Raw genomic sequence first — 27445 nt, forward strand, 5'->3', positions numbered from 1 at the left:
ATCTCATTTCATATTAGTTTATATAATTCATTTTTAAAGAGTCAATTTGCCAAGACTTGGGTCGAGCTTGTTCGTACTCAAGCCACCTAACCCTAATTACCAGGCTTATGAGCATGACAGACCCCTGCAGCCCTACTGGACCATGCTGATTCGTATCTCAATGCTGCACTGCTACAACAAAGTGATGTCATTTAGTAAAGGAAAGTCTAACCGCTTCTTGATAACTATGGAGTATTATTTTCTCGGATAGTATCTTGCGAATACTAGAAATGTAATCCCTGGCGCCTGGACATATGGCTCAAACGTAGAATTTCCCATCTAATATGAAGTAGCAAAGAAATTTGATTATTAACTATCTAAGGGAAGCAACCTCTTCAAAACTAAGCTCTACACAGCTCCTCCAATTCAACGGGTGAATAAAAGCACATACTTACCCATCTCTCAATAAAGAGAACAAAATTTCACAAGCTTCGACAAAGTAAATTTGCAATTTATTACATATCTCCTCACACTTCATTTCATTTCATATCAAGCATCTCCAGTAGGCTGGGCAGGGCAGGGCAGTGGCAACAGTAATCTAAAATCTCTGGTCAGTAGTAATAGTTGGTTGCGCATCACGGTTCTTTTTTGCCAGGAAGGGACCCAGTTTAACAGCCTCCTGCAACTAGACAAGCACAAAATACAACATGCATGAGGGAATTTGTCCAGATTTTTTTCCATCCTATGCACCAGAATTTGCTAGGATTTCCAAGCAAGTTTATCCAGCCACCCTAGAGATTTGTCCTAAGAGACCGTCATATGCAAGTATTTAGTGCTGTATTGGTAGTAACGGGAAGTTTGTACCGTCAAGCCAACTTCATAGATGATGGACCTACTAATTAAAGTACTAGATGGAAAAAAAGCAGCACATTCAGAAAGAACAGAACCGGTTACTCAACCATGACACCAGCAAACGGACATTTTGTATTGTATATTATTAACTAGCATGATTATGCTACAAGGGGCAATTAAGCCCAACTGATGAAAGGGAAAGGAATCAGGGGAGAGGGAGAGGAATTGTATTAGGATGTGCTAATATTGTCAGGACACAATAAGGCAAAAAAATGAAGCACTAGATTTTTCATTGCTTGAGCTAATGTACTACTCCATCCCTTCTTGATTGCTCCATAGCCGAAATTCACTTTATTAAGAATTGAGTGTCAAACGTGCACGTGGGTAGATAAAGTGACAAATGGAAAAACTTACCAGTATGGAGCAATCTCAAAGGGACACCCCAAAGAGGAATACGGGGCAATCAAAGAAAGACGGAGGGAGTATTTAAGGTTTTCAACATGACTAATTCTAAACATGCTGTTTGAGTAGACAAGGATGAAAGTTTTATTGAAGATCAAATTCTGAAATTCCATGCACTAACGCAAAGTTTTTAGCAAATTACACTACTACGTGACGGTGCTGATGACTTGTTAATAGCAACGAGGCTTTATGGCTTGGTAGTATGCAGTTTCGCATAATAAGCCATTACCTCGGAACGTCAGGGGGATTTTAAATCTCACTCTCAGCACAAAAGATACAATCTAACTTTGTCATCCGAAATAGTCACCCACCTGCATATACGTTTTTCATACCCATATACTTCGTACTTAGGGAAATTTGTTTAGTGCTTCTTTTTTAGCTGACCTAGACCTAGAGACAAAATTGTCTAGAGTCCAATAACGTAATAGCTAGACAAGATCAGTTTGTTGGTAAAAGTTGTATGCTAATGTTTATATTGTTTCTAGTAATGAAATTTCAAATTCTTCTTTAACAAGTTCTATGCCATGGTTTATATTATCTCGATGAATGAAATTTCACATTCTTCTTTAACTATTGTTAATGTTAAATGTTGTGATAATTTTGATGTTAGGCTACGGTTTATATTGTTTCGATTAATGAATGTTATTCTACTTAAACTGCATTTAATGTCGAATGTTGTGATAATTTGCATGTTAGGCAAAGTCATGTTAATCGCAATAAGAAGACAAGAATGATGCATTTGAATCTTATTCAGGCCGCATGAATTTGAAAGATAAATCAACTTCGGAAATCCCACGGAAAAGTAGAAAAAAGAGAATATGCTGCTTGATTTGATTCGTAAGTTACATAATAGTGATCGTGTTATGACTTGTTGCTGCAGTCAAACTTTCAGCACATAATAAGATAATAGTGACTATATATGACCTTAAAACACAAATAGGGAAACTCGGCTGGGAGAATAAGACACCTTAAAACACAAATAGGGAAACTCGGCTGGGGAGAATAAGACACCTTAAACAAAAATAGGGAAACTCGGCTGCGGAGAATAAGACACTTTAAAACACTGGTGGTAATGAAAGGAAGCACATGCACACAATTTAACTAAGGCTTCAAGCACAGTACCTTCTCGGATATTCCAGCAAGTGCAGAATCATTCTTAGGATTTGTAGCTGCCAGAGCTTTGTGAATGGAGAAGCAACAGTTGAATCTAGCCTCCATGGCTACAAAAAAAAGTATACTTAAAAATTAGGAAAAATTACTTTAAATGATTCAATCTTTCGGCGATTTTCCGTTAATAATCCAACATTTTGATTATTATCTAATAATCTAAACTTTGCACCCCATTAACTTCTATTGCACCCAACAAGTCACTAACCTGATACAACAGGTAACCTATACCCTTGTTAAGCAACCATTCGTTATAATTTATTTTTTAAAAATAATTTATTTTTATTTTTATTTTTATCTTTTTCTTTTTCTTTTCTTTCGGTTTCTTTTTCTTTCTTCTTTCCTTCCTCCTTGATTTCATGATTTGATTAAACTGAAAATCAATTTCTTTCCCTCAATTTAGAGCCAGAAACCGCATCAAATATTGGAAATTAACAACCGCATCAATTTCGTCAACCACATCTAGCTATTTCGTCAAGTATTTTACAGTTAACCGCATCGATTTCGTCAACCGCAAGAATGATTTCGTCAACCGCATCGATTTCTTCAAGTATTTTACGATTGGGTTCTTATCTTTGTGATTCCATTGGTGTTCGTAGTGAAGGTAGGAGAGAGAGTATAATGAACAACGAAGGTGAAAAACCCTAAGATTTTGAAAGAGAAAAGGGGCCCATGGTGGTTGGTTGCCATGGATCCAAAAAATAGAGGAGGAAAAGGCGCCCATGGAAAAGGAGAGAGAGAAAATAAAGAAATAAGTTGATGGAGCTCTATTGGTGCTTTTCTGCTTTTTTTGCAAGAGGAGAGAGATGGGCTGCTAGGATGGAGGAGTGACAGAAGGCGAGGAAGGAGGAGGAGAGAGTAGGAAGAATGAAGAAAAAAATTTACTTTATCTTTAATTTTATTTATTTTTGACTTTTTTAGCCGGTTTTCGGTCATTTAGGTGTAATAGGAGTTAATGGGGTGCAAAGGTTAGATTATTAGATAATAATCAAAAGGTTGGAATATTGACGGAAAATCGCTGGAAGGTTGGATTATTTGAAGTATTTTTTCCTAAAAATTAAAAATAGATGACGATAATAACAAATTAGCAATTATGACGATGTCTGCAATTATAATGATGACGATGATAATCCCATGGCGGTTCAGCAACAAGGAAACATAACTTCGGAATACTTGCTAGAAGACCCAAAAGTGTACTCCAAAAGCTTGATTCAAAGATAATTTCTGAAGGCTTCTCATAAAACGACCGAGCAATGGAAATGAAAAGTGCAAAAAATAATTGCTTTGGGGCTTCACTAATACATTAGCGTGGACACTTGGAGACTAACAGTCTAGTCAATGTATCAAGATCGGAGAATTGAATCAGGAAGTCTAATAATTACTTGTCACTATATCCATCTTGTGAACGTGTGTTCTATACAAAAAATAATTGTCAAACTTTGCAGAAGAGAGCCCCTATTGGGGCATGGTTGAAATTTGGAGACTGTGTAAGAATTAAGAAACAGAAGGGAAATGCACAAGCATGTACGAATAGTCTAATACTACTACATATTACCTTTTAGTTGCAAGCAGCTAGAATCTGGACTTGGAGTGAACCAGGGTTTGGTAATGACTAATCCATTGAAATTCAAAAGTAAAAGAACTCAAACCCCACTAAACACGGCTAACTACTAGGGGTAATTAGTCCTTATTTATAATAGCATTTAAAGTCACAAAATCCACTTCTGTTGTACTCCATCACATAAATGCAGGTAAAGCGGAGGACATTCCAGAATAAAATATAATTCAACCGTGGAGAAACCACGGAGACAAGAAAAATCATGATACCCTACGCTGAAGTTGGCTTAAAAGATTTCCCTCAAAAATTGAAAAAAAGTACTTCCATCACAATACAATCAGAGTTAGATCCAACAAGAGTTAATGCTTTTCCTATTCCAGATCTTCTAGGAACACAATTACACAAAAGACAATGAAAAGAGAGATAAAAAGACAGATAATGCAATGAACTGAGCTGACCTATTTTACTGGTTTCCATGTAAGCATCAGTAACTTTACTTATGATCTCTTGTCTTGAGCAGACTTCCATCAAGCACCATGGCCGAGCCACCAAACCGGATATCAGCCTGTAACCCTGAAAAGAAGGGAATATGGTCAAGTCCACAGCTAAAGGCATCAAAACAAATAGGACTATGTTAATACAAATTGCAGAAGTATAATACTTCGTATGATTGAGCAGAAAAAAACATAACAAGAAAGTAACAATTGCAAATTGCAATGGTCCCCAACCAGAATGAATTCCTTCTAAACATGAGCTTGACTTTTCTACTCTAAGGTCCAGTCTTCCGTCACCACTGGATAACTTGAGTTCATCAACCTCATCGTCAACTAATGATGACCTTATCTCCATTAATATCGATTACTTAACTCAAAGGAACTGTTTCTTTCCTGTCATTACTTGTATAAAAACAGAAATTTGAAACCACTGTACATAAAGGTGTAGCTTTACATCAAGAAACAGGAAGTTATTGATTAAGAAATACTCATTCTCTATAAATGATCCCTTGTAAAGCAGAATTTATTTAATTTTTCTTTTTTTGTGGGTGGGGGGTGGGGGGTGGGGGGGGGGGGGGGGGGAGTTGCAAGTGTACCTGAGGTATACAACAAATAAAGATACAAAAAGATAAAGACTTGATACTCACAGCCAAACGCATTTCTGTATCTTGCTGGAGAACTGACAAGAACAGCCCCTGCCAGGAACAACAAAAAATCCTTGGTCAGACAACCATATGGTCCATATCAGAACAATTATACAACTGAGTATGAGCATAGAATATTAAATGCAGAATCAATAGCTATATCTCCCATGCTTACTGGTTTGTTACATCACCAAGATCTAGAAGAAAAATTTTATACAGAAAAAGCCCAGGAGATTACTCACTGATGGTGTAAGTTTTGGACTCTTGGATGCAATTTCATAAATCAAGCGCTGAAGGATTTCTTCAGCTTCCCCTTTTAGCAATATGCTGTTTTCAGATCTGTTAGCACCAACAATGTTCCCAAGAGCATCCAATGCTGCCTGTGTTGGAGAATAAAAACCATAACCCTATTTTCTTGCCAAATAATAACTGTAATCACCCATAAATAAGAACTTAAACCTGAAGGATTATATAAGAAATTAAGGAATTAGTGGAGTACATTTGTTCTAATTAGATAAACGTACTAAGGAATGATACCTTGATATTCTTGACAAATCCAAGCAAGCAATAACCCTTGCCAATCCAATTTGACACGACTAAAGTAAGGAAATCAAATTATATATGGAACCAAGTTCCAAAGAGAACCAAGACTAAAATGAGAATTGAGAGCCAATTTCGCCCTTTAAAAGTATATAAAAACATCTAAGTAAAGCATTAAAAATTAAATGCCCATTTACGCAACACTAAATACTAGATTTTTGGAACTTTTAGTGAAGAAAACACATTAATAATCATCAAATGGAACCATTGTCAACTAACTTCTGAATTACTTTGATAAAATATCCCCTTATTAGCTCTAGTTTCCCTAATTCACTTCCTCACAAAGGTTAATTAGCTGCACAAAAAAGGATAATAATACATAAAGAAAAGGGGCACATGACACCACATCTAACTTCCAGATTCTGATGAAGCAATCATGACCGAAAACCAAGGATTTGGAAAAAAAACAACACAAAAATATTTAGGGGATGGAGTGCTCACCAGCTGCTTACCACCTCTTTGCCTGTCAAAAGCAGCATCACCTAGGAATCTTACAGCTTCATGTGATCTTAAGAGTAGAAACTCAGCTCCAGATGTAGCTGAAAGCACAGGAAAAAAGCAGAATTTTAAGACGAGTTACTCCGCTATTTGTTAATGTGATCTAGGGAGCCATATCAAACCGTCTAATTATGTCCTATGAATAGATCTATAAAACAGAATATAATTGTCGTTATGGACTCAAAAAACATGAATCTATGTCACTATTATTCTCCTAAATAGCAATTATTTGGTTCTAAGTTTCGGCTGTCTCTTTCTTTAAAAGGGGGTAAGGGGGGGGGGGGGGGGGGGAGGAGCAGCAAAGGTATTAGCCATTTTACTAATTAGGATCCTCTCAAGTTAGGATTATCATCACAGCAGCAATGACCAATCATAATATTTTTGCAAACGTACATAAATTATGACGCCAATTAATAGGAAATAAGTTCAAATTAAAGGATTGAAGTTAATATCAAGATTCCATTAGGTTCCTGATGATCTTGCAAGAAGGATTTGACTATTTTTCTTCTCACCGATTTGTTTTCACTGTCAAGTTCTACAATGTGTCTAGTTTCAATATATTACACAAACCCAAGGTCAGCCCAAGGGACTAGGGTGTTCTATTTTCAAAAGATTAGTTTTGAATGTTGTTTCATAAACTACAAATTACAAAGTTCAAATGAGAAAGAGGGTCATTTACTGCACACTACAAAACAGGTCAAATAATGAATAATTGATCAGTCCGTTTCAAAGAGCCTACGAACGAATTGCACGCAAGCAAAATCATCAGAGTAACATGAATCGTGCTTTTGATGCCAAAGAAAAGTTGAAACCACATAAATCCTGACTTGCTGAGACATGTTTTTTTTTATAATTATCTTTGTGGCGAGCCACACAAAAGTGAAAGGATACTTACACGAACCGATTTGACCAATTGCTTCAATAGCTGATTCACATTCACTGTCATCTATGGTTTCAGGTGAACGGAGCCTTCCTAGAATTGCCGACAAAATTGCAAGAACACCTATAAAAGATAAATCAGAATCAGTAAGGCGTAGATGCTTGAAGAAAAGCGGCTTGCTTCTTTCTCCCGTCCTTTTCTCCCCTTCTGATATTCATGGATCATAATGCTGGCGTTTGAATCACACATGGGACATGTCTAGCCAACATACGCCAGAAAGAGTTCTAGACAAGTAGACACGTATACAAGACAAGTATTTTTCGACGTATGTGACAACTACTCGCCATCCATTCCAATAGGCATCACAACTGAATAGAAATATACATAGGAAGAGTGCAGAGGTCTCACTGGTTTCATCGATGAACATAAAAATATTTTCTCTGCAAAGCATCCTTCCACTTATCATCATTGCTCTTGATCTTAAAATGGAATCCGAAGAAGCGTTGCTATAGAAGACCAACAGACAAAAAAATATTAAAAAATTCACAAATGCAAAAAAGAAAAGTTGAAAAAGGATAAGCTATCTAGCGGACTGAAGATACATCTCCTCTCGCTTCTTTTTTTCTTATTTTGTTGAGGGGGGAGGAGGAAGTAAAGGGAGCTACAGAAAGTGGGGGATCTCACAAGCTACTTGCCAAAGTTGAGCTTAAATACTTATTAATGAAATACCTTATGATACCACCAAGGATCTGAAGAAGACTGGTTTTTGGCATATATTCTGCAGCATGGTCACTTTCTGCCATCTTTAAATATAAAATTTTTGAAAAGAAAAATCATTAAAAGAACCAACCTACGTTAAATCGATGTAATAAATGAGAGAGGAAAATTAGATGTTCCGAGCAGACATAAGATGCAGCTTACAAGAGTAAAACTGAGATTTACAGAGCATTAATTGACCTCAACTGCTAAACGAAGCAAGTGAATTCAGCACATAAGGCAAATGATATTAAAGAATACATGCATTAATTGATCTAAATTGCCAGACGAAACAAGTTAATTACAGCACATAAGGCAAATGATACTAGAGAAAGATAGGAATACAGGAATGTTTGTACATTCTTTACTCTTAGAATGCTGCAGAAATAAGAAGGAAAATGAAATGAGGAAAACGCTTTATTCTTGCATTTTTAATCTTCTTTTCTTCTTCTAAAAAGGAATTGGCTCAGGATTGCCCATTTTTTATTTAATAACAGGGTTTCCCTAAGTTTCAAAGTTCACTTAATATGTGTCCAAACCAAGGCTCAATTGTGCAAGACAATTAAGTCCTAGTCGCGGATTTCGCTGGAAGAATCAGATTAAGGCTCCGTTCTATTCGAACTATTTTTCTGAACTTATATTATCTAAACTTATCTTAAATGAGAAAAACTTACAATAAACTTATTTATGTGTGAAAATGTCCGAAAAAACTTATTTTTTCTGAACTTATTATCTAAACATAACTGAACTTATTTGTCTGAAATAAGTCAAAATAAGTCGAACAAAGCCTAATTGGGCACTATGTAGCTTTGTATTGGCTAGTTCACAAAAGACAAGCGGACTCAAACTATCTTACAAGTTAATAATAATGCAAAGGGTTTGAGATTCTGTAAGGATTTTATCAATTTTTCATCTAGGTCAATCATAAAGAGCCCCTCCCTTTCCCTTTTCAATCTAACTTTAAATACAAAGTGAAAAACAAATGCCTCTTTTGAATACCAAGCAACATGCAGTTCCCCACAAAGGCTTCTACTCAATAAGATCTGATAATACTGCAAAAATAGGCTCCTAAATCTCGGTTCAAGGATGTTTAAAGAAAAAGATCCGGATCAAAATCAAGAAATTGATCGTTCTGGTTCTTTACAAAATATATATATCAATTCTGGAGGAGCACATGCATTAATTGTGCAAACCTTGTATCTATTGACCGGAAATATATAAAATAAAATAAAAAAGACATGGCCCCATTTCCAAGAACTAGGGTCTTAATCCGGTTCAAGGATGTTTAAAGAAAAAGATCCGGATCAAAATCAAGAAATTGATCGTTCTGGTTCTTTACAAAATATATATATCAATTCTGGAGGAGCACATGCATAAATTGTACAAACCTTGTATCTATTGACCGGAAATATATAAAATAAAATAAAAGAGACATGGCCCCATTTCCAAGAACTAGGGTCTTAATCCGGTTGGCATGTAGATGGAACACGATAAAGCAACTACTCTTTATAAGTCTATGTGTATGCATAAGTTTGTGATTTCACAATCTGTTATGGATGCATAAGCGCATATGCATGCATTCTGCAGAAGTTAAGCATATCGTACATAAAAGGACTATAAAAATAAATAAATAACAGGAGTGAGATGAGATCATAGAAGCACAGACGGAAGATGTTTACCTCGAATAACAGCTCTAGAACATTTAGTGTTGCAAGTGTGTCATCTGTTTTCCTCGCTTCCCCCTCTATTAAACCAAGTAAATTTGAATTAGAGATCTTTTCTGCGACAGCACGAGAAACCGAGAACAGCTTCACTATTAGAGATAATATCCGTACACGTCCCTGGTACATGAATAATGTATGAGTTGACAAAAATCATACAACTCTCAGGCTATGTAGCGCGAGAAAGAAAAATGGGGACAGAGGAGAACCGATCCACAAAGCTAGAATACATGGGAACAACAATCAAACCATGTCTGCAGTTTAAGTTTCTGTTAAACTGATTGTTTCAGTTTTGGACTCAAATAGGAATCATACGTAGTGAATATGACTGATACGACTTATGAGTGCAAATTCTGCATAGCTGATGGATTATATTAGCAGATTTTAACAACATATAACGATTACCTATAAATGGTGATATGAGGTAATATGTGTGATATTCAAGGGATAATTTTGCATTTCAAGCAGAGGTTCAAAAGGGCCTTTCCCCGAGGATAGGACAAGGTTGGTCTAGCTACTTTCCCCTCCGAGAAGTATCTCTCTGCTTTCTCTGTCTGCTTTCTTGTAAGTCATCCGCACCACATACACATTATAGCTGAAAGCTTCTCCAATTGGATTTGTTTGAAAAGAACAAAGGATGGCTGATATCTTCTACCTAACTGCAGAGATCCAACTCACTCTTTACTAATCCCCCTCTATTTACTCTGAAAAATCCTAGTCATAGCTTTCATGGACTCATGCCGACTGTTTACCTCTTCTGTCATTTGTCTATAAAGGATCTCCCGAGGAGACGTCAAACTTTTAGAGTTTCCTTTTTACCCTCACAATATAGTTAGAAAAAAAACTATTAAAATAGATTATGCATATAAAAATGAAGTAGATTTTCCTATAATACCACGTACAAGGGATGAATAATCAGTGTAAGAGAGATTTACCATGTATATACAAGAAAATAATTACAGGAAAGAATAACAATAAGAAAGGCTAGAAAATTAACCAGATGAAAACATCTACAATTATACATAGGAAAACTTGATTCTAAAAATACAACCTTTGACCAGTCTGCTTAAAACAAGTTGATTTTGGATTAACTAAGAATAATACAACCTTTGACACCCATCATCTTTTATTGGGCTGGATGACCGGTAACCGAAATTTTTTCAAGTTAATTTCATTTACCTCTTTTCTCTTTCACGACTCGCCTCACTCTCTGCCCTCACCCAACGCTCAGTTCAGCAACCCCGACCCCATATTCATATTCATCTCCATTTTTTTCTTCGTTCTCAGCAATTTGTGCCCCTTCTTTCCATATCCATCACTATATTACAGGAACTAGGTATTTGATAATTTTATACACCTGTTATACAAGGGAGATGAATGCGAATTTCTCACAGAACAAGTTGCTCGCATCAGAAATTGCAGGAAAGATTCAACTAATCAGAATTGGAGATGACAACCTACTAATTGCTAATTCCTAACTAAGAATTATTTTTTTTTAATTAATTTTTTTTTTGGTAATTTTTGTTAATTTTATGATCTTTAATTTATTTATTTTTTCTTATGTTTGTCGGTTGGTTTTGAAAGATTCAAGCCAAAAATGTTGCTAGAAAACCTAAGAGGAAAGAGATTGTTCGTCGGGGACTCATTAAATTGAAATCAGTAGGATAAAATCCAATTAGACCCATGATTTTTTTTCCCTTTGGCCATGTACTACTCTTTCCTTCTCTTCAATTTAAATTCATTCATTTGGTTAGAATTTGAAATTCAGTGAACATGATAATCATTCAATGGTTTGTCGGAAGGTCTTGGATTGGTTTGCTCCAAGTTTTTTGTGCCATTATTGGCTACTAAGTACTTTTCTCTTGCCGTTGATGACGACATTATGGTGGCCTTGTTTAGGTCGAAAAGCAAGGAGGGAGTAAAGAGTGAGACCGTAGAGCTAGTCGCTAGTGGAGTGGTGGGAAGCAGGGTAAGAAGTTATGGAGCGGAATTTTTTGGTGGAATATGGTTTGCTCCAAGTTTTTTGTGCCATTATTGGCTACTAAGTACTTTTCTCTTGCCGTTGATGACGACATTATGGTGGATTTGTTTAGGTCGAAAAGCAAGGAGGGAGGAAAGAGTGAGACCGTAGAGCTAGTCGCTAGTGGAGTGGTGGGAAGCAGGGTAAGAAGTTATGGAGCGGAATTTTTTGGTGGAATATGGTTTGCTCCAAGTTTTTTGTGCCATTATTGGCTACTAAGTACTTTTCTCTTGCCGTTGATGATGACATTATGGTGGATTTGTTTAGGTCGAAAAGCAAGGAGGGAGTAAAGAGTGAGACCGTAGAGCTAGTCGCTAGTGGAGTGGTGGGAAGCAGGGTAAGAAGTTATGGAGCGGAATTTTTTGGTGGAATATGGTTTGCTCCAAGTTTTTTGTGCCATTATTGGCTACTAAGTACTTTTCTCTTGCCGTTGATGACGACATTATGGTGGCTTTGTTTAGGTCGAAAAGCAAGGAGGGAGTAAAGAGTGAGACCGTAGAGCTAGTCGCTAGTGGAGTGGTGGGAAGCAGGGTAAGAAGTTATGGAGCGGAATTTTTTGGTGGAGGTGGTGGAGGTGACTGGGATCAGTGAGGTGGCTGGCTGGAAAGGTGGGGCGACTAAGAGGAAAGGAAGGAGAAGAGAGGAAGAAGAAGAATGGAAGATGTGATGGCTGTTGATGAAAAGAAATTAAAAAATTACAATAATTTGACACTTAAGTCATTTAATCTGCTACAACAAGGAATTATTCGTCCCATTCCAATAAAAGATGATGGGTGTCAAAGGTTGTATTATTCTAAGTTAATCCAAAGGTCAAACCGTTTTAAGCGGACTGGTCAAAGGTTGTATTTTTAGAATCAATTTTTCTTTACACGTATTAGTAACTATCAAGGAGTTATTAAGTAATCAAATAATATAATGCTTATAAATTATTCTGTTTCTTAAGTTTCAATGCTAAAAGACAATACAAAGTATATCATTCACACTGACTCGTGTATGTAATCTAATGCTCATTATCTTATACTTTGTATTAATTTATATGTATAATTGATTAAACTTTACATCATATAAGTGGAGCTTTTCAAGTGTAGTTAATTTTACAAATGCATTTTACTAAGCAATGGGCCATTAGTTAAACTTGCCATGTTAACCTAATCATGGATGTCAACAGAATTTGACAGAGTATAGACTTCTTGAGAGTTGAGCCACCTTACTTGGCTTCTTCTTTAATTGATTTCTATCTTAAATTTGCATTGAGCAAGACTAGCAAGTACTCAGTATAATAATCAAACACCAAATTCTGCCAGTTCAGCATCCCAATATTTCACCCATAATGTTCTCGTCAAGCATTGTTTAGCACTTTAGTTTGCGCTGTTCACTGATTTATTTTTAAGCCCTAATTTGAATGGTCTATGTTTAGCTGAACTTCTGAGGGATTTTTTAAAAATATACTAACAACAAACAAGTACAAAATAAACATCTATTTTGAATCTCAAAAAATAGTAAGTTTTAATACTCCCTCTGTTTTAAGTACCCACTTTCGAAAAAGTGGAGTTTTTTGTTTGTTATACCCACTTCTACTTTATTTTTATTTTTGGCAAATGCACTTTTACCAGCTTACCCCTTCTCCCCACAGTAATTACACATTTCCACTATTGCTCCCCTACTTTACCCACTTTTCCATTACTTTACCCACTATTGCTCCCCTACCAACCCATCCTTACTTTTTCTACTTTTTTTCTTAAACCCACTCACTTCTCCTAAAAACAAGAGCCTATAGTAATTAGTACATCAAAACAAAGGGAGGAAGTATTAAACTGAAAAACTCCACCATCCCACAGAAAATTGCACGATAAAATGGCTCCAAGAAAAGAATTTTCTAAGAGGCGTTGCGCCACAAGTTCTTCTCCTTGGCCTCTCCAAATCCCAAAAAACACACAAGAAATCTACATAAGTGAAGGTGCAACTCAAAACTCTCCAAGCCTACCAAACAACTTCCCCTCCAAGAACAAGATAATACCAGCTAATGGAGAAAGACATAACAAGGAAAAAGGAACATACAAAACTGGTAAGATAGCTAAAACCCTGGAAGTCACTTTCAAAGCAAACCATTATACTCATCTTTTTCCCATTCAATGTCGAGGTTCATATACAATGCTCAATTATAAAGGAACCTTATCTCCAATGGAATGCGCCACCATAAAAGGAGATTACCAAGAAGGCACAGTAAAATAACACAAAAACATGCTTGCATCCCTGTAATCTCTACCTGATATCCAGAACCTAAAGCACCAAAGTAAGCTTATCCATCTCCCTATCTTACGAGGGCTTCTGTAGGTGAAAATCACATGTATTGCATATAAGGTTCACATTGTGTAAGAAACAAGAAAAGGCTTCTCTCCACTCCATACATCCTCTGATAGAGGACACCAAGGAAAACAAACAATAATATATTTCCATACTGAAATACTGAAAACTCATTTTGGCATAGCGTATTTGCATTTGATAACTAGACAGGGAAACAACACAGTTACTTACTAAAGCAACATTATTTCCACCAATCTTCCTCAGACTTTGGTCGACATACAATATTCCAATACAATGGTCCTTCCAACCCATAGATAAAAAATGCGGTATCGGTCACAGTCGCGGGATCGGTCGCGGAGTCTCGGTAACGGAAATGATGCGTTAGCCGCGGACCGTGTCGCGGTTGTCGCGTAGGAATTTGAAATTTGAAAAAGAAGCCCCATGTCAGCACCACTCATTACCTACCCTAGTCCCCCTCCCCTAAACCGTACACGTGACATATCAAATGAATTCCTTTGTCTACCTTCTCTCTCCTCTCTTGTTTAAGATCTGAAAATGGAGTTTTCTACTCTATTTCAGTGGAGTTTCTCCATTTCTTTCCTTTTTGCCGAAAACATGGGGAATTCGCTGAAAATCGAGTAGATGTGAGGTTAATAAAGTTTAATGCGGACAAAATTCGTTCAGATCGGCTGAACCGGCCGAAATCTCGCCGTTTCTAAAAACACCTTTACAACTCGAGATATCTCGTATCGCCAGCCTCCAAAACCTAGTTAATTTGGGCGAGTTTTTACACCATGTTCCAAACACAGAATGAAAAGACTTTCTTTCAATATCCAGCTCTCTTTGCAATAGCAACTAGAATCTTGAAAGCATATTGTAAAGAGTAATAATAGATGAGCAAGGCAGAAAAATGATCATAACGTCCACCATAGAAAAAAGTTAACCTACTTCCACGCGTCCATCATTCTATTAGCACGAATTCCTCCCAACAGGCATTTAGAAATTTTACTAAACTTGAAATCATGTAGAAGATCTACGAACTATGAGCATTTTCTTAAATATGTCGGATTATCACCCAAATACAGAAAATGAGACACTTAAACCTTCTCTATCCCCACCTAGAACCTCTCAATCAACCCCATTGAAAAGCTCCTCTCCATCATACCAAGCACATAAGTCGCTATAATAAAAAGATTGGTGACGTAGGATCTCTGTGTCAATAGCCCTATGACGGAGAAAAAACAAGGATCTAGGAACATAAAATGATGTATGACAAAGAGTCTCATGTATATAGGTTGAAAGGAACAAGATTAATGTGTAATGTGTGTTTTTGCTTTTGAGAAGACATTTGTCTTCTTACATTGATTGTCCATGTTATTATACAAAAATATACTTCCTCCGTTTCTGAAAGTTCTTTACGCTTGGAAATATGTGTCCAAAATATGAAAAATTTGACCGTAAATTCTTACTATTATATACATCAAAACGTTACATGTAAGATCTTGTTAGATTGGTCTCGGTATGTATTTTCAGAATATCAATTTTTTATAATTTTTCCACATACGAAATTGGATATATTAGTAGTTAAATATTGCATTGGAGTCCGTGCAAATAGTAACTGTAATGAACTTTCTGAAACGGAGGTAGTATGTCATAAACAATTGAAAGAAATGAGAAAAGCATCCCCTAATGCAAATGAGAAAAGGAACAAGATCAATGCAGAGCAAGTCTGGAAGCTGCTGGAGATCAGATCCGTATGTTTCTTTCCTTATAAGTCTTTCTACAAACTACATAGAAGTCTCAAAATCGAACTATTCTCTGCTATCAATTCCAACTGTAACTATGGAGGTAAAGGTTAATTTCTATACTCAAGGCCACCTAAAGCTTCTCCCCTTACGTTTGTATATGTTTTGCCTAAGTCTACTGTCTGATCCTACCTTTCCGTTTGCTTTTATGGTGTATGCATTTTCTTATGTTCTTCTTTAAGTCGTATTTTGTTTAGTGCGCTTGGTTTGGGGAGGATAAAAACAAAAGGTCCTTTTAAGAAGCACAAATTATGATTTTAGCAATGTCTATAGAGCAAAATGATTGCATCTTTCGTTATGGAGCTCATGGGTTGGAGGTTTCATGGGATCTTGTGGTACCTTAGGCGTCCTTATGGTTTAGCTTTCAGTGTGCGACTGACGGCACAATTTGCTTAGACGTCATGACACTTTCTGATATGGTTGGAATGAGTTTTCAAAGGGAAATACCTAATCCACCTGCTCTACCGCTAATCTAATGAAACCTATAATTCGAGAAAAATCAATATCAAGCTAAGTAGGAAGTATGGTTCAGAGGTGGTTGAGCCAATGGGAGGATATTCTATAGCAATATTTAAACAAATAAACACATACGAAGTTGCTGGAATCCGTCACCTATGTTGGTGTGAAGATGGCTTCTAGTTGAGGAACGAGTGAACGACGGTAGAAAAAGAATTTAGCTGTGCGTAATGGACAAGTTTCAAAAAATAAAGAAAACACACTTCTCCATCTAGCTCTTTACAGGAAGGAAACAGAAGTAAAATAAATATAGTTTAATTACCAGCGAAGAACATTTTGCAGCCATATGCCTTAGGTCTGTCGCTTCACTGCTTTCAGCTGGAAATATGGTGGCCTATATGGGTAGTTTTTGATTAATATAACAGATCAAATGATATTAACACAACATACCAGCCATACAGTATGGAATGGTGAGCTAAAGAACTGATGGTCAACATCTCACAATTCCTTCTGGAGAGAAAGCAAAATTCTTCACAGCATCCATTGAAGCAGTTGCCAAACGTTCATCACTGCATATCATATAAGAGAAAAGTAAAGAGGAATGAAATGCAATCCAATTTCTTCTAATGTTAAAAGAGTTTGAAACTTCTAAAAAACAAATATATGTTTAGACAAAAGAGAGTATTTGAGAGAGTAAGCCTTCTCACTTAAGATAACTATGACTGATCTAAGTTATAAGTCATATAAAAGATAAACCCTTCAACTGATCTAAGTTATAATTCATATAAAAGATAAACCCTTCAACTGATCTAAGTTATAATTCAGGAAAAAAAATTATTGATGCTTCAATTCAATCAAGGGAAAGGATGGAAGTAGAGAGGGCGCAGAAGGGGGGGGGGGGGGGTAATCATTCTAAAATCCCATCCCCTAAGGGAAATCACTTTCAGTGAAGAACAATAAAAATGAGCAGGCTGTGACAACCAGCCTTTACTACAGCACAATAGCAGCACCCATAGACAACAACTCTATAGTAAAGCACACATGAGTAGTTCATGTCCATCTTCTCCTCACTATAACAATATATCACATAGAAACTCATACATAACAAAAGGTCTTGCATACACAAGGTGTACAATAAATTTAGTTTACACCAACATAATTTTTACCTAGTTTTCTCTAATTTTACCCAATTTTCTATCTTTTATATTATTAAAAAAAGAGTTGATAGATACTCCCTCCGTCCCGGAATACTTAACCTGTTTTCCTTATCGGGTCGTCCCTTAATACTTGACCTGTTTCTAAAAATGGAAATATTCTAACAATATTATATTATTTCTCACTCCACCCCTATTAACCCACCCACCCCCTACTCCATACAAAAAATAATTAAAAATTCAACCCCTACTCTCCCCCAACCCCACCTCTTAACCCACCTCCACTAACTACATTAAAATAATACCCCACTATCAACTACTACCTATTAAATTAAATAAGTCAATTCAAGTTCCTTAAACTCTGTGCCGGTCAAACCGGGTCGAGTATTCCGGGACGGAGGGAGTAAACATTTTAAAAGGTTAAACGACTAATTTTTTACATTATTAGTGACTTTGAAGAAACTTTTTTTATTAAAATGAAAAAATTTATTACTAAAAAATAGATAACTTTTACATATATAAGGGTAACTTTTAAGCATTTTACGTTAACTTTAATTTCGGTGTACAATATTTATCGTACACCCCATGTAAATAAGAATTTGTGCATACATAAAGCCCAAAGAGGAAAGAATTAGGTCCACAAGGGAACTTCATTATGCAAACAAGAAGAAGCATAGCAATCATTACACTGGAATTTTGTAAGATCTAACCCATTGGTGGCAGCTGCACCATGAGTCTGCTAAACAACTGAACAAGCCCTTAAGCACAAAAATAATACTCAAACTCGAGATATCTTTAGAACAATGAAAACCCCAGCTTTTCGTTTCTGATTCTTCACAATTAAACTCGGCAAGGAGCATTTCATGATTACTCATCGAGACATCGGGGGAAATTTAAAGAAATTGGGGTACTTTGTAAGCTGTTCCTGTTGTTCTGAAGATAACTTGTCCTTTGCTCTTTCTGTAGATTGTTTCTGCTGCTGCTATATGAACTTTTCTACATAAAAAGACACCCACAAGATTGCTCCACTTTATCAACTGACAACAACAGAGATCTTACATCTTGGAAATTCCTAGTATAAAACCAGGGGTGTGGATTTCAAACACTCATACTCCTTTACACCACTACCAACATTAATCCCACCTGCCCCAGAAAGCCACAACCATAGACATCATGACTAAACTTGACCACCCAACCCCACTGTCCACGCCACCAGCACCTACATCCCCTCACCACCACCACCACAACAGCCCTTTGCATGCTCCCCATAACCAAAAAAACCTGACCCCGTCACCCCTAACACTAACAGCCCCTAGCAATCTCCTCACTCCCTCAAATTCGCAACTTCACCACCCACCAGGCCACCACCAGCATCAATAGCCCCTCACAATCCCCTACCATTCTCCAAAACAAACACTACTTACACCATCAGTCACCCACCCCTATCGCAACTACCAACCAAACCATCACCACAATCTCACCCCACCATTGCCACAATCAAATCAAACCAAACCAATGTCACTTCACCAAGCCACAACCAACAACCATAAAACTACTCACCCACCGAAAACACTAAAATGTGAGGGTTCATGAAAGAGAGACTGTTGAAATACTCACACCAATGCTGCAATATTTTACAGCCAAATTGGACAACGAAAAGCTACTTGCACTGCCAAGGCAGCGGAAGGCTACAGCGGTCAGTGACATGCCGATTGGAAAGTAGGAAAAGCATAATATGGTTGCGCAAAGAGATACGGTGGGAACATAGCTAAGTGAAGGGATATGGAGGCTGGGGGTTTCTTTCCTTTGAACAACTCAGAATAGCCCAGAATTGCAATCAGTGATCTGATTATAACAAAGGGTAGCATCTATTGGTGCGACAAAAAGAGACTATCTTACAAGTGTGGATTGACCAGATAGAACAATTTTAAATTCAAATAAATTTTTTAGATTATACGGAGTAATCGGAAGTTCTTAAAAACAGAAAAAAACTTATACCGGGAAGTATACCTTTCAAAAGGTACTTGATATTATTTTAGGAAAAATAAAAAGATGTATGGTTGTTACTTTCTGTGAGCCAACATGAATTAGAATCCTCCATCTCAGGGGATATACAATGAATTATAACTACTGATGCAAGAATACTAAGATTGGCGTAGCTCCCAATGTATACTAAATAAGCACCAAGTGCCAACAAATATTACCAAGTATTGGACTTGACGTCCAAAACTATCCAACTTTAAGCTGGTGATATTTTCTGATTCTTAGGCCAATGAAAGAATAATAAACTAATGCTATGTGGAAGGGACCTACTACGTAAATCAGACGACAATTCAGAGGATTACTCTTTTGAGTTTTGACCATGGAAGAACATAACAGATGCATCCTGAAATAGTACCCAAAAGTCCCTCCTCCACGGCTCCACGACAAGTTAATGTTCACAATAAAAATAAAAATAAACAATTAGGCAAAAACTGGACTCTGTAAAGCACTTTTTCTTTCCAAGGTAATATTCCAACTGGAAAAAGTCAAGGGCGAGGACCATGTCATACATAAACATAAACTAACCTAGGACACATGAACTTGGTCCGCGGTGTATGAAATACCCCAACCTCCTCCGTGGAATGGCATTAAGGGTAAAAGGGATATAAATAGGTTTCAGGTTGCTGGTTGCACCTTACAGCTCCATGATAAATCAGGTGTTCTTTCTATTTCAAAGAGTTGGCACTTCTCAGTCACAACTCACAAGTCAACAGATTCCCGACTTGTGGAACCAACCAAGTCTTTTCCCCACAGTCCGACATGCAAGTAACCTGGCACATATTACTATATCCATATCATTTTGCCTGAATTTTATGTTATCCACATTTCTATCTTCAACGCATTCAGCATACAGATGAGCAAATTTTCATCATAGGAATACAGATAGCAATAACAGCAATAACCATATTTAGATAGCTTACCCATTAACAAGGCAACGAAGTAGTAGTGGATATATATCGTATGCAACTATTAACTGAGATGGGTTGACAGATATGTCATTCAAGTTCTCAAGAAGGAAGGAAACCTACATCAAAATCGAGAAACAACTTTCAATGATAAAACAAGTGTTGGTAAGTAATGAAATAGATAAAAAGATCCTAAACAATTTAGCAACTCCACGTAAATAATGAACATAAAAAAATCTGAAATAACAAAAAGCACAAACATCAAACTTTTCTCAAAATCTCATCCTGCATACACAAAAGCACAAACCAGTTCCAGTCTAATTTTTTTGTTTTCCATATATGTTCCATCCAGGAGCAACCATAGGGATGCAAATATGTTCCATCCAGGAGCAACTATAGGGACGCAAAAAAAAATCCATTGTGAACAAAATATATATACAAGTGTACAACCCATGAAATCGCACCAACCAATAAAATCCGACTAGTGAACTGTGGCTAGTGCTCTATGAATTCACGTGGTTCAGGAAAATAATTTGTAGAAATATAGTGCTCTTAGACTAAGGTTGTTTCATAACTTCAGATTTGAATTAACACACAGGTTAAGCATTAAGAGCTGTATGAGATACACTGATACAGATCACTTAATATATTTGCAAGATCAGAGGTAACACAAAAGTCATACTCAACTAAAACCCTATACGTACAAACAAACCAATGGAGATGCTTTGCGGAACCAAAAATGAAATCGTAAACACATACACGCACATCTCTTCCACATATCTCCATAATCCACATCCATCTCTACCACCCACCACCACAAATGGAAACACCAACAAAAACTAGGGTTACGCTTAGCAACCAGTTGCCAAGACCGGAATCTCACCACATCTCCTCCGCTGCAAAAACATTTCATGACTAGGCAACAGTATTTTATCTCTGTCCGAAAATATCCAACCCAAGAATTCCCATCTTTATAGCGGTCTTATAACTGTACTTAAATCAAAAGAATATATGAAAATTTATCCAAAAAATATCCCAAGTTTGAGTTATTTCTAATTAATCCCAAGTTCGGTAGTATCTTTCAAATTTCAAAGTTGATCTCAAACAAAAATTACCGGTTCAGCAAGTTAATTAGCCGTGTGGCATCTCTAATTTTCTGGTGGAGTTTTTTCCTTTTTAAAATATTCTTTCTCGACTACAGTAGTACAGTCTCAAGGACTACAACAGCCACAAACATCTATCTATCACTTAGCTCGGGAAATCGTCCCCTTCTCTCTTTCTCAAACTATCAAATATTAGAAAATCTAAAGATCGTTCTGACCTTGGTTCCAATATTGTTCTGAAAAAAAAAGAAATAGAAATTGAAGAGATGGCAAGACAAAAGAGCACTTAAACAGAATCACATAAAATATGCAATTTGGTGCTCCAAAATTACAACTCGTACGAACTGAACAAATAATGTTGTGCAATTTGCTGCCACTTCTTGATAGTAATCATCATCATCATTATTATGTTAGTTTCGCCCAATTTTGTCCATTAAAATTAAAAAAGCTCGCTTATATCGAAAGGCCGAAACATTGACATTGCTGAATCCAAAATGAAACCATGAATCTAAGCAAGAGAATGAGTTAAATAAGGAATCTTTTAACTAAATCAACATTTATGTTGCAAAACTTTGATCCATGCTTCATATTCACCGAAATAACGAGGGTTTTTCGTTGTGTACTGGCCGCAACAAATTTGGAAGGGGAGGGGCAGAGGTGTCTCATTGCTGGGGAGATTGAGGCAGAGTCTTGGTGTTTGTGGTTGTATGGAGCCGTGGAGGGATGGGAGGGGACCAGGGAGGAAAGAGGAGGAGTGGTGAGGACTAAAGAGAGAAGAAGTCTTTTACTATTACCAGAGTAACAGGTTATAGCTCACTTGGGATTAATTAGAAAATACTCAAACATGGAAATACATATGGGAGATAGTACCATCTTGAGTCTTGACAATGTAACATAAACAACCTTATTCTAGAAACCACTCAAAACTGGAAGTTTGAGTCAAGACTGGCAGCTAGGTTTTGCATCTATCTTGCGTGGTTATTCATTCAATTCACTTATCATTTTGTGCCAATTTGGTTGGTCAATCTAGAAATGAGCAAGCATGAAGTTGATTACACAGTACACAGTATACAGAATCATTGATTTATGCAGTATTAGCAGAAAAGAAAAGGTGAGTTTTTCCATCTTGACTTTAAGAGTTCTGTTATCTTAGTGACCTACAAATATAGAAAATTAGCAATCAGAATTAGTTTGGCTTGTTTAAGAAGGATTGTTTGACATAACGAATTATCGAAGTGAGGCATAAGGTAATTGGGTTAGCCATATACAAAATCAGAAGGTTCACATATATGTTTCAGGCAAATCAAGATCACATATAATCTTGATTTTCCACCAAAATAAAGGACACTTTTTGGCAAATATAATACAGGACTATGCTCCAAACAGAAAATATACATCAAGAGGACAGCAGTAAATCATATGAACTGTATGGATACTAGCAAAGGATAAAACAAAAAGGACCATATAATTTTGATGAGGTGTGTTTGTAAAGAAGTATATCCAACCATTGAAACCTTAGCCCATTGAAAATCAGTTGCTTGCCAAAGTTAAAAATACCAACAAGCTTAGGTAACTGTTATTAATGAAAAAATTGTACTTAACACATAACTGAATGATGCTTTCATGCACTAAAAAGAGTGCAAAGAATAGAACAGAGTCATAATAGAAGTGGATGTCCATACTATTTTGCAAGCCAGACATCTCACTGCTTCAGAATCTGCTTGTAGACCAACTTGCAAGAAAGGCTGCAAGAAAGGGAATCATATTATAGGGATTCCTGGAGCAACATTAACTGAAAAATAAATAAACATAGAATCAAAGACAACAAACAGCTCATGATCCAAATCTAGAGAAAACATACCTAAGATAAATGATAAAGAACAGACTTACAGATAGTTCACTCTAGTGCTGCCGTTCGAATCAAGTAACAGGTAACAATATTAAGAAGGATTTGGTAAGCAGAAAAGTCACAGGTTTATGTTTTGATGCCCATACACCACTTAAGAGGGGGTTCACAATGTGAACTTGCTGGGGGATCAGGGGCACCTATATAATTCATATCTACCCCAGTTCACTTCAATTCACCACCATTCCTAACATAGATGGATTGCTGGATTTCAGTTAAGGCAGGTAGAGATCTTACCCCCTACCCCCTTCCTAAGCTTTTAGCCCACATATATCAACCTTTAAACAGTTAATGGCCCGAGTGGAAGTAAATTTGGCTGGCCCCACTAAAATTTGGTAAGAAGAAAGTTCCTCAAAAACCACAGAGCCCAAAAGGTGCACTGACCATTTTCATCGTGATTTCTTTTAAGTTAATCTTAACCCACAAGTCACGCTTGACAGTACCCTTTTAATCAACTCTTTCTCTATCCCTATTCAGCAAAATTAATACTTCATATTAAAAATTGACTTCAGGAGTCCTACACTTAGCACTTCAACAAATTTCCTTATTTTAATTTCTTTTTGTACTTCCCCTCCATTAACACCTGATATGTTTGTTTCATGTTCTCTTTTCCCTTTCCTCTCTTTCGTTGCCAAATTAGTAGGTGTAGTCATTACTTTTGAAGTTTCGAGAGTATACTAATTTAAGCATCTGTTGTATCTTGTCGAGTTAAAGTTAAAAGTATATGGTTTCCTGGCCTCCACCCACTGACATAGTACACATTGTTGAGCAATGAGGCGCTATTCTCCTCAACTTATTCAAATAGATTACATCAAAAACAAGTTCAGTTGAGTAAAAAAAAGTCAACTTCAGCAAAAATAAGTTGAGCAAAACAAGTTAAGTACAGAAAAAAGATAAGCTAAGTCAAGAAAAAAATCAGGAAATAAATAAGTTGTTTTAAAATATATCAGCAAAAATAAGCTGTGGAAATTGGAAAACAATGCCTAAACACATTTTAGCCCCTCCTCCAATACCCATTTACTTGTCCATATCAAGTCCCATATTGCTCCTCGTTATTAACATATCAAAATCAATGAAAGTACTCACAAGACACATCGTTAATGGGCATTTATGTCTCTTAATTTAAGGTGCATATTCTCCCTAAGAAAACTAAAAAAACAAAGGCACATTCAAAGCAGATATTGGTAGTAATAATATGAAGTTCTAAAAAGAAATAACGAAAAGCAACTACTAAAAGCATGTACGGTTATAATATAAGCAAATGACTCAAAGGCATGCATGTGGATTATGTTAAGTGGTAACTTGTAACCCACTCAAGCCTCTGTTTTACTGAAAAGAAAAACTCAACCCTTCCACCAAAAAAATTTATCATTCATTATCATTACCCCATTGCTTCAAAGAAGCTCCCGCAAGAAGCGGGGTAAGGGAGGGTCGGACGTACGCAACCTTACCTCTACAATTGCAGAGAGGTTATTTCCAATTGACCCAAAAGCGACAACGGGACGACAACGGGACGACTATTTCTACTTCATGGAAAGGAAGCGAAGAGGTATTAAGAGCCATTTTGATTTAGTCCATTACATCCCACGGCCAAAAGAACAAATGAATCTTCGGCTCCATCGGAAATGGACACCACCAAAAGAAATATCAAAGTAAAAAAAAGAATCTGTCAAAATGAAGCCAAAATCTGAAATAGCAGAAGAAACACAAACACACTTCTACGAGGCTCCGGTATATAATATTGAAAGGCCAAGTATCCAAATCGAGTTGCTTCCTTTACTGCATTGGCACAATATCATGTTGATCGATTTTTGCTCTATGTAATGGTGGCATTTTCTGCAAATAAGGGTTGAAGCCCTAGCTGATTCTTCAATGGACTGACAAGAAGTATCGGGTCTAATTTTCTCTGTGCTATTTGGGTTTAAAAATAATCCCTAAAAAGTTAGGAATTCATGATGCAAGCAACATGAAGAAGTTATAACTAGCACACATACCATAGATTGCGGGATAAGAGAGGAACCATATTTTGTTCGAAATATTCTTTCTAGACAAGTAACCAAGGCATTTTCCAATCCAGGCACCGCCACTTTAGTCTGCAAGGCACTGCATTGAAACCGAAATAATAATAAACCTACTTAGAGAAGGGAAGATAATTACACAGAAACTAACTAATTCTTCACTTCTTAATGTACAAGTATGACTGTAAAAGGGAAGATAATAACACAGAAACATAACAAATTGAGAATACGAATCATTTTGCGACAACGAAACCACATTAGCGTATGAATCTTCTCTCTTTGTTGTGGGGGAGAGACCGAGGGTCTCCCATCACCGTCATTTTAACAAGCAAAACAAAAGTTTGATTATGCAAAAACTCAGTTTGGGCTTAAATTTCCAGAATCTCTCAATAGAGACATGTGTGACACGTCCTACAAGGGCCACAACAGTCAACAAATGTAAAGACAAACACACACAAGGATATACCCTGCAGGCCTACCGCCTACACTAATTATAACAACAAGCTCCGTCCTCTACTCCGGGATGAGTTAAATCATATGTATGGCTTCAAGAATACATGCACAATCCACAACAAATTGTTGAACTGACCAAAAATCCATCAAAGCAATTTTAAAATCAACTTAACAAGCTATATTTTTCACTCGGGAAACTCTAAGTCGTTACTCGGCCAGCCAACCTTGAAAAGAGTTATCCCTCCATCCAAAATAAGGTTCTGTAATGTTTTGACATCGAGATCAACTTTCACCATCATTTACTTCACAATTATGATCAAAATTATGAAAATTACACTTCTATTAAAGTATAACATTGACATTTTTCACATTGCATATCCCATTTATAATATTTTCTAACTTAATGGTCCAAAGCACTATAATTTACACCACAAATCAAAAGAGCCAATTGATAATTATTCCCTCTTCATATTACAAAAAATAAAATTACAAAAATTATATAACAATATAACATACATGCGGGATGATGTAAAATGCCAAAAAAATACAGAATTAAAATAAAAAATTGCACCCAAAATTCAATAAATTCAGAAATGCCAACAAAATTAAAACAAGGGATTTTCTTCCTTTTTCTTACTTTATGATAATTGGGAGTGGAAAACGATCAAGAAACTCCTTAACTGCGGCTTCATTAAGTACACCTGCGTAGATAATAATTTTAAAAACTAATTAAACACCCAAAAAAGAAACAAATTAGCAAAAAAAACAAGCAGAAAAATTACAAAAAGAAGAAATTACCAGGATAAGAGGCAAAATCTGAAGCTGCTTGAAGTAATTGGTTTGTTTCTGCTGCTGAAAAATCCTCCATTGGGTTGTTGCAGTAGTACGAGAGAGTGTTCGAAATCGATTTTTCAAGAAAATAATGGCGTTGGGTTGCTGTGCAAGAAAACGTTCGAAGTTGAGGCCTGAGTGTGACACTTGGGAAATGACTTGACACGTGCGATAAGGAACTGGCTTTGGGCTTCTTCGTATATCATTTTGGCATCGATTAATGCCGTATTTATTTCACCTTATTTTAAGATCTTACTAGTTTATGCCTCCCAAATTTTTGGCTGGATAGGTATGCACGCAGCTCAGCGTGCATACTACCTTCAACGACGCCGTTTATGCAGTTTTAGAGGCAATCTCCCCTTCCTTCTTTAGCGCCTGACTCTGTGTTCTTTTTTTTCCCTTTTCTCTTTTATCAAGCTTGTTTTCAAATCATTCCCTCTCCTCTTCCCTTTTCAGATGTGTTTATGATAATTTTGCAGCAATTAATCACCCCAAGGTATTTTTGTTCAGTTCCGTTTATCTTTTCGCTAATTTCCTTTTAATCTTCTCTTCTTATTCAATTTGCTAGTCTGAAAACTTTAATTTCTAGCTAATTAAGTGGAGTAAATCCGCATTTTGTTTTCTTAGTATTGCTATTACCCTTTTTTTTAATATGATTTTAGTTTATAATGATGGGTGTTTAACTGTTCTTCGTTAAATTGCCCCTGGTTTGTAATCATTTCCTAGATTATCTTGTTTTGGGGATAATTTTTTGATTTTCCTTTTTATTTTTGTTGTTAATATGAGATTCCTATCATAATTATGCATTGTTGAGGTTGGGTTTTGTGGCGGAGGAC

General features: G+C 36.4%; 1 protein-coding gene across 6 annotated transcripts; it reads right to left on the reverse strand.

The window, feature by feature from the left end:
* Positions 1 to 172: 172 nt before the first annotated feature.
* LOC110784789 (uncharacterized) lies at positions 173 to 26796 on the reverse strand. 6 transcript variants are annotated; one of them, XM_056827682.1, is made up of 18 exons: positions 26577 to 26795; positions 26416 to 26479; positions 25302 to 25410; positions 23084 to 23146; positions 20314 to 20417; positions 16699 to 16765; positions 16519 to 16590; positions 9570 to 9731; positions 7864 to 7937; positions 7543 to 7640; positions 7150 to 7257; positions 6198 to 6295; positions 5694 to 5729; positions 5399 to 5536; positions 5160 to 5207; positions 4477 to 4591; positions 2416 to 2513; positions 173 to 658 (listed from the first exon to the last, which is right to left on the reverse strand). In XM_056827682.1, exons 1-18 carry the CDS (start codon positions 26644 to 26646, stop codon positions 578 to 580), a joined length of 1605 nt encoding a protein of 534 aa, XP_056683660.1. In that variant the 5' UTR covers positions 26647 to 26795; the 3' UTR covers positions 173 to 577. The 6 variants fall into 6 exon arrangements, with proteins under 6 accessions (XP_056683660.1, XP_056683659.1, XP_056683661.1 ...); XM_056827681.1 differs by having other exon boundaries at positions 173 to 664; positions 26577 to 26794; XM_056827683.1 differs by lacking the exon at positions 2416 to 2513 and having other exon boundaries at positions 173 to 664; positions 26577 to 26796.
* Positions 26797 to 27445: the final 649 nt, after the last annotated feature.

The sequence above is a fragment of the Spinacia oleracea genome, chromosome 4 (genome assembly GCF_020520425.1).
Source record: "Spinacia oleracea cultivar Varoflay chromosome 4, BTI_SOV_V1, whole genome shotgun sequence".
NCBI lineage: Eukaryota > Viridiplantae > Streptophyta > Magnoliopsida > Caryophyllales > Amaranthaceae > Spinacia > Spinacia oleracea.

What these genes read in the sequence shown, in the direction of transcription:
- LOC110784789 (XM_056827681.1), bottom strand. Translation starts at nt 26,646, where the DNA reads ATGGAGGATTTTTCAGCAGCAGAAACAAACCAATTACTTCAAGCAGCT. An exon ending in TATGTTCATCGATGAAACCA is followed by an intron (nt 7,258 to 7,542) that starts GTGAGACCTCTG and finishes TATCTTTTATAG; the next exon opens with GTGTTCTTGCAATTTTGTCG. An exon ending in ATACAGAAATGCGTTTGGCT is followed by an intron (nt 4,592 to 5,159) that starts GTGAGTATCAAG and finishes CCTTCTTTTCAG; the next exon opens with GGTTACAGGCTGATATCCGG.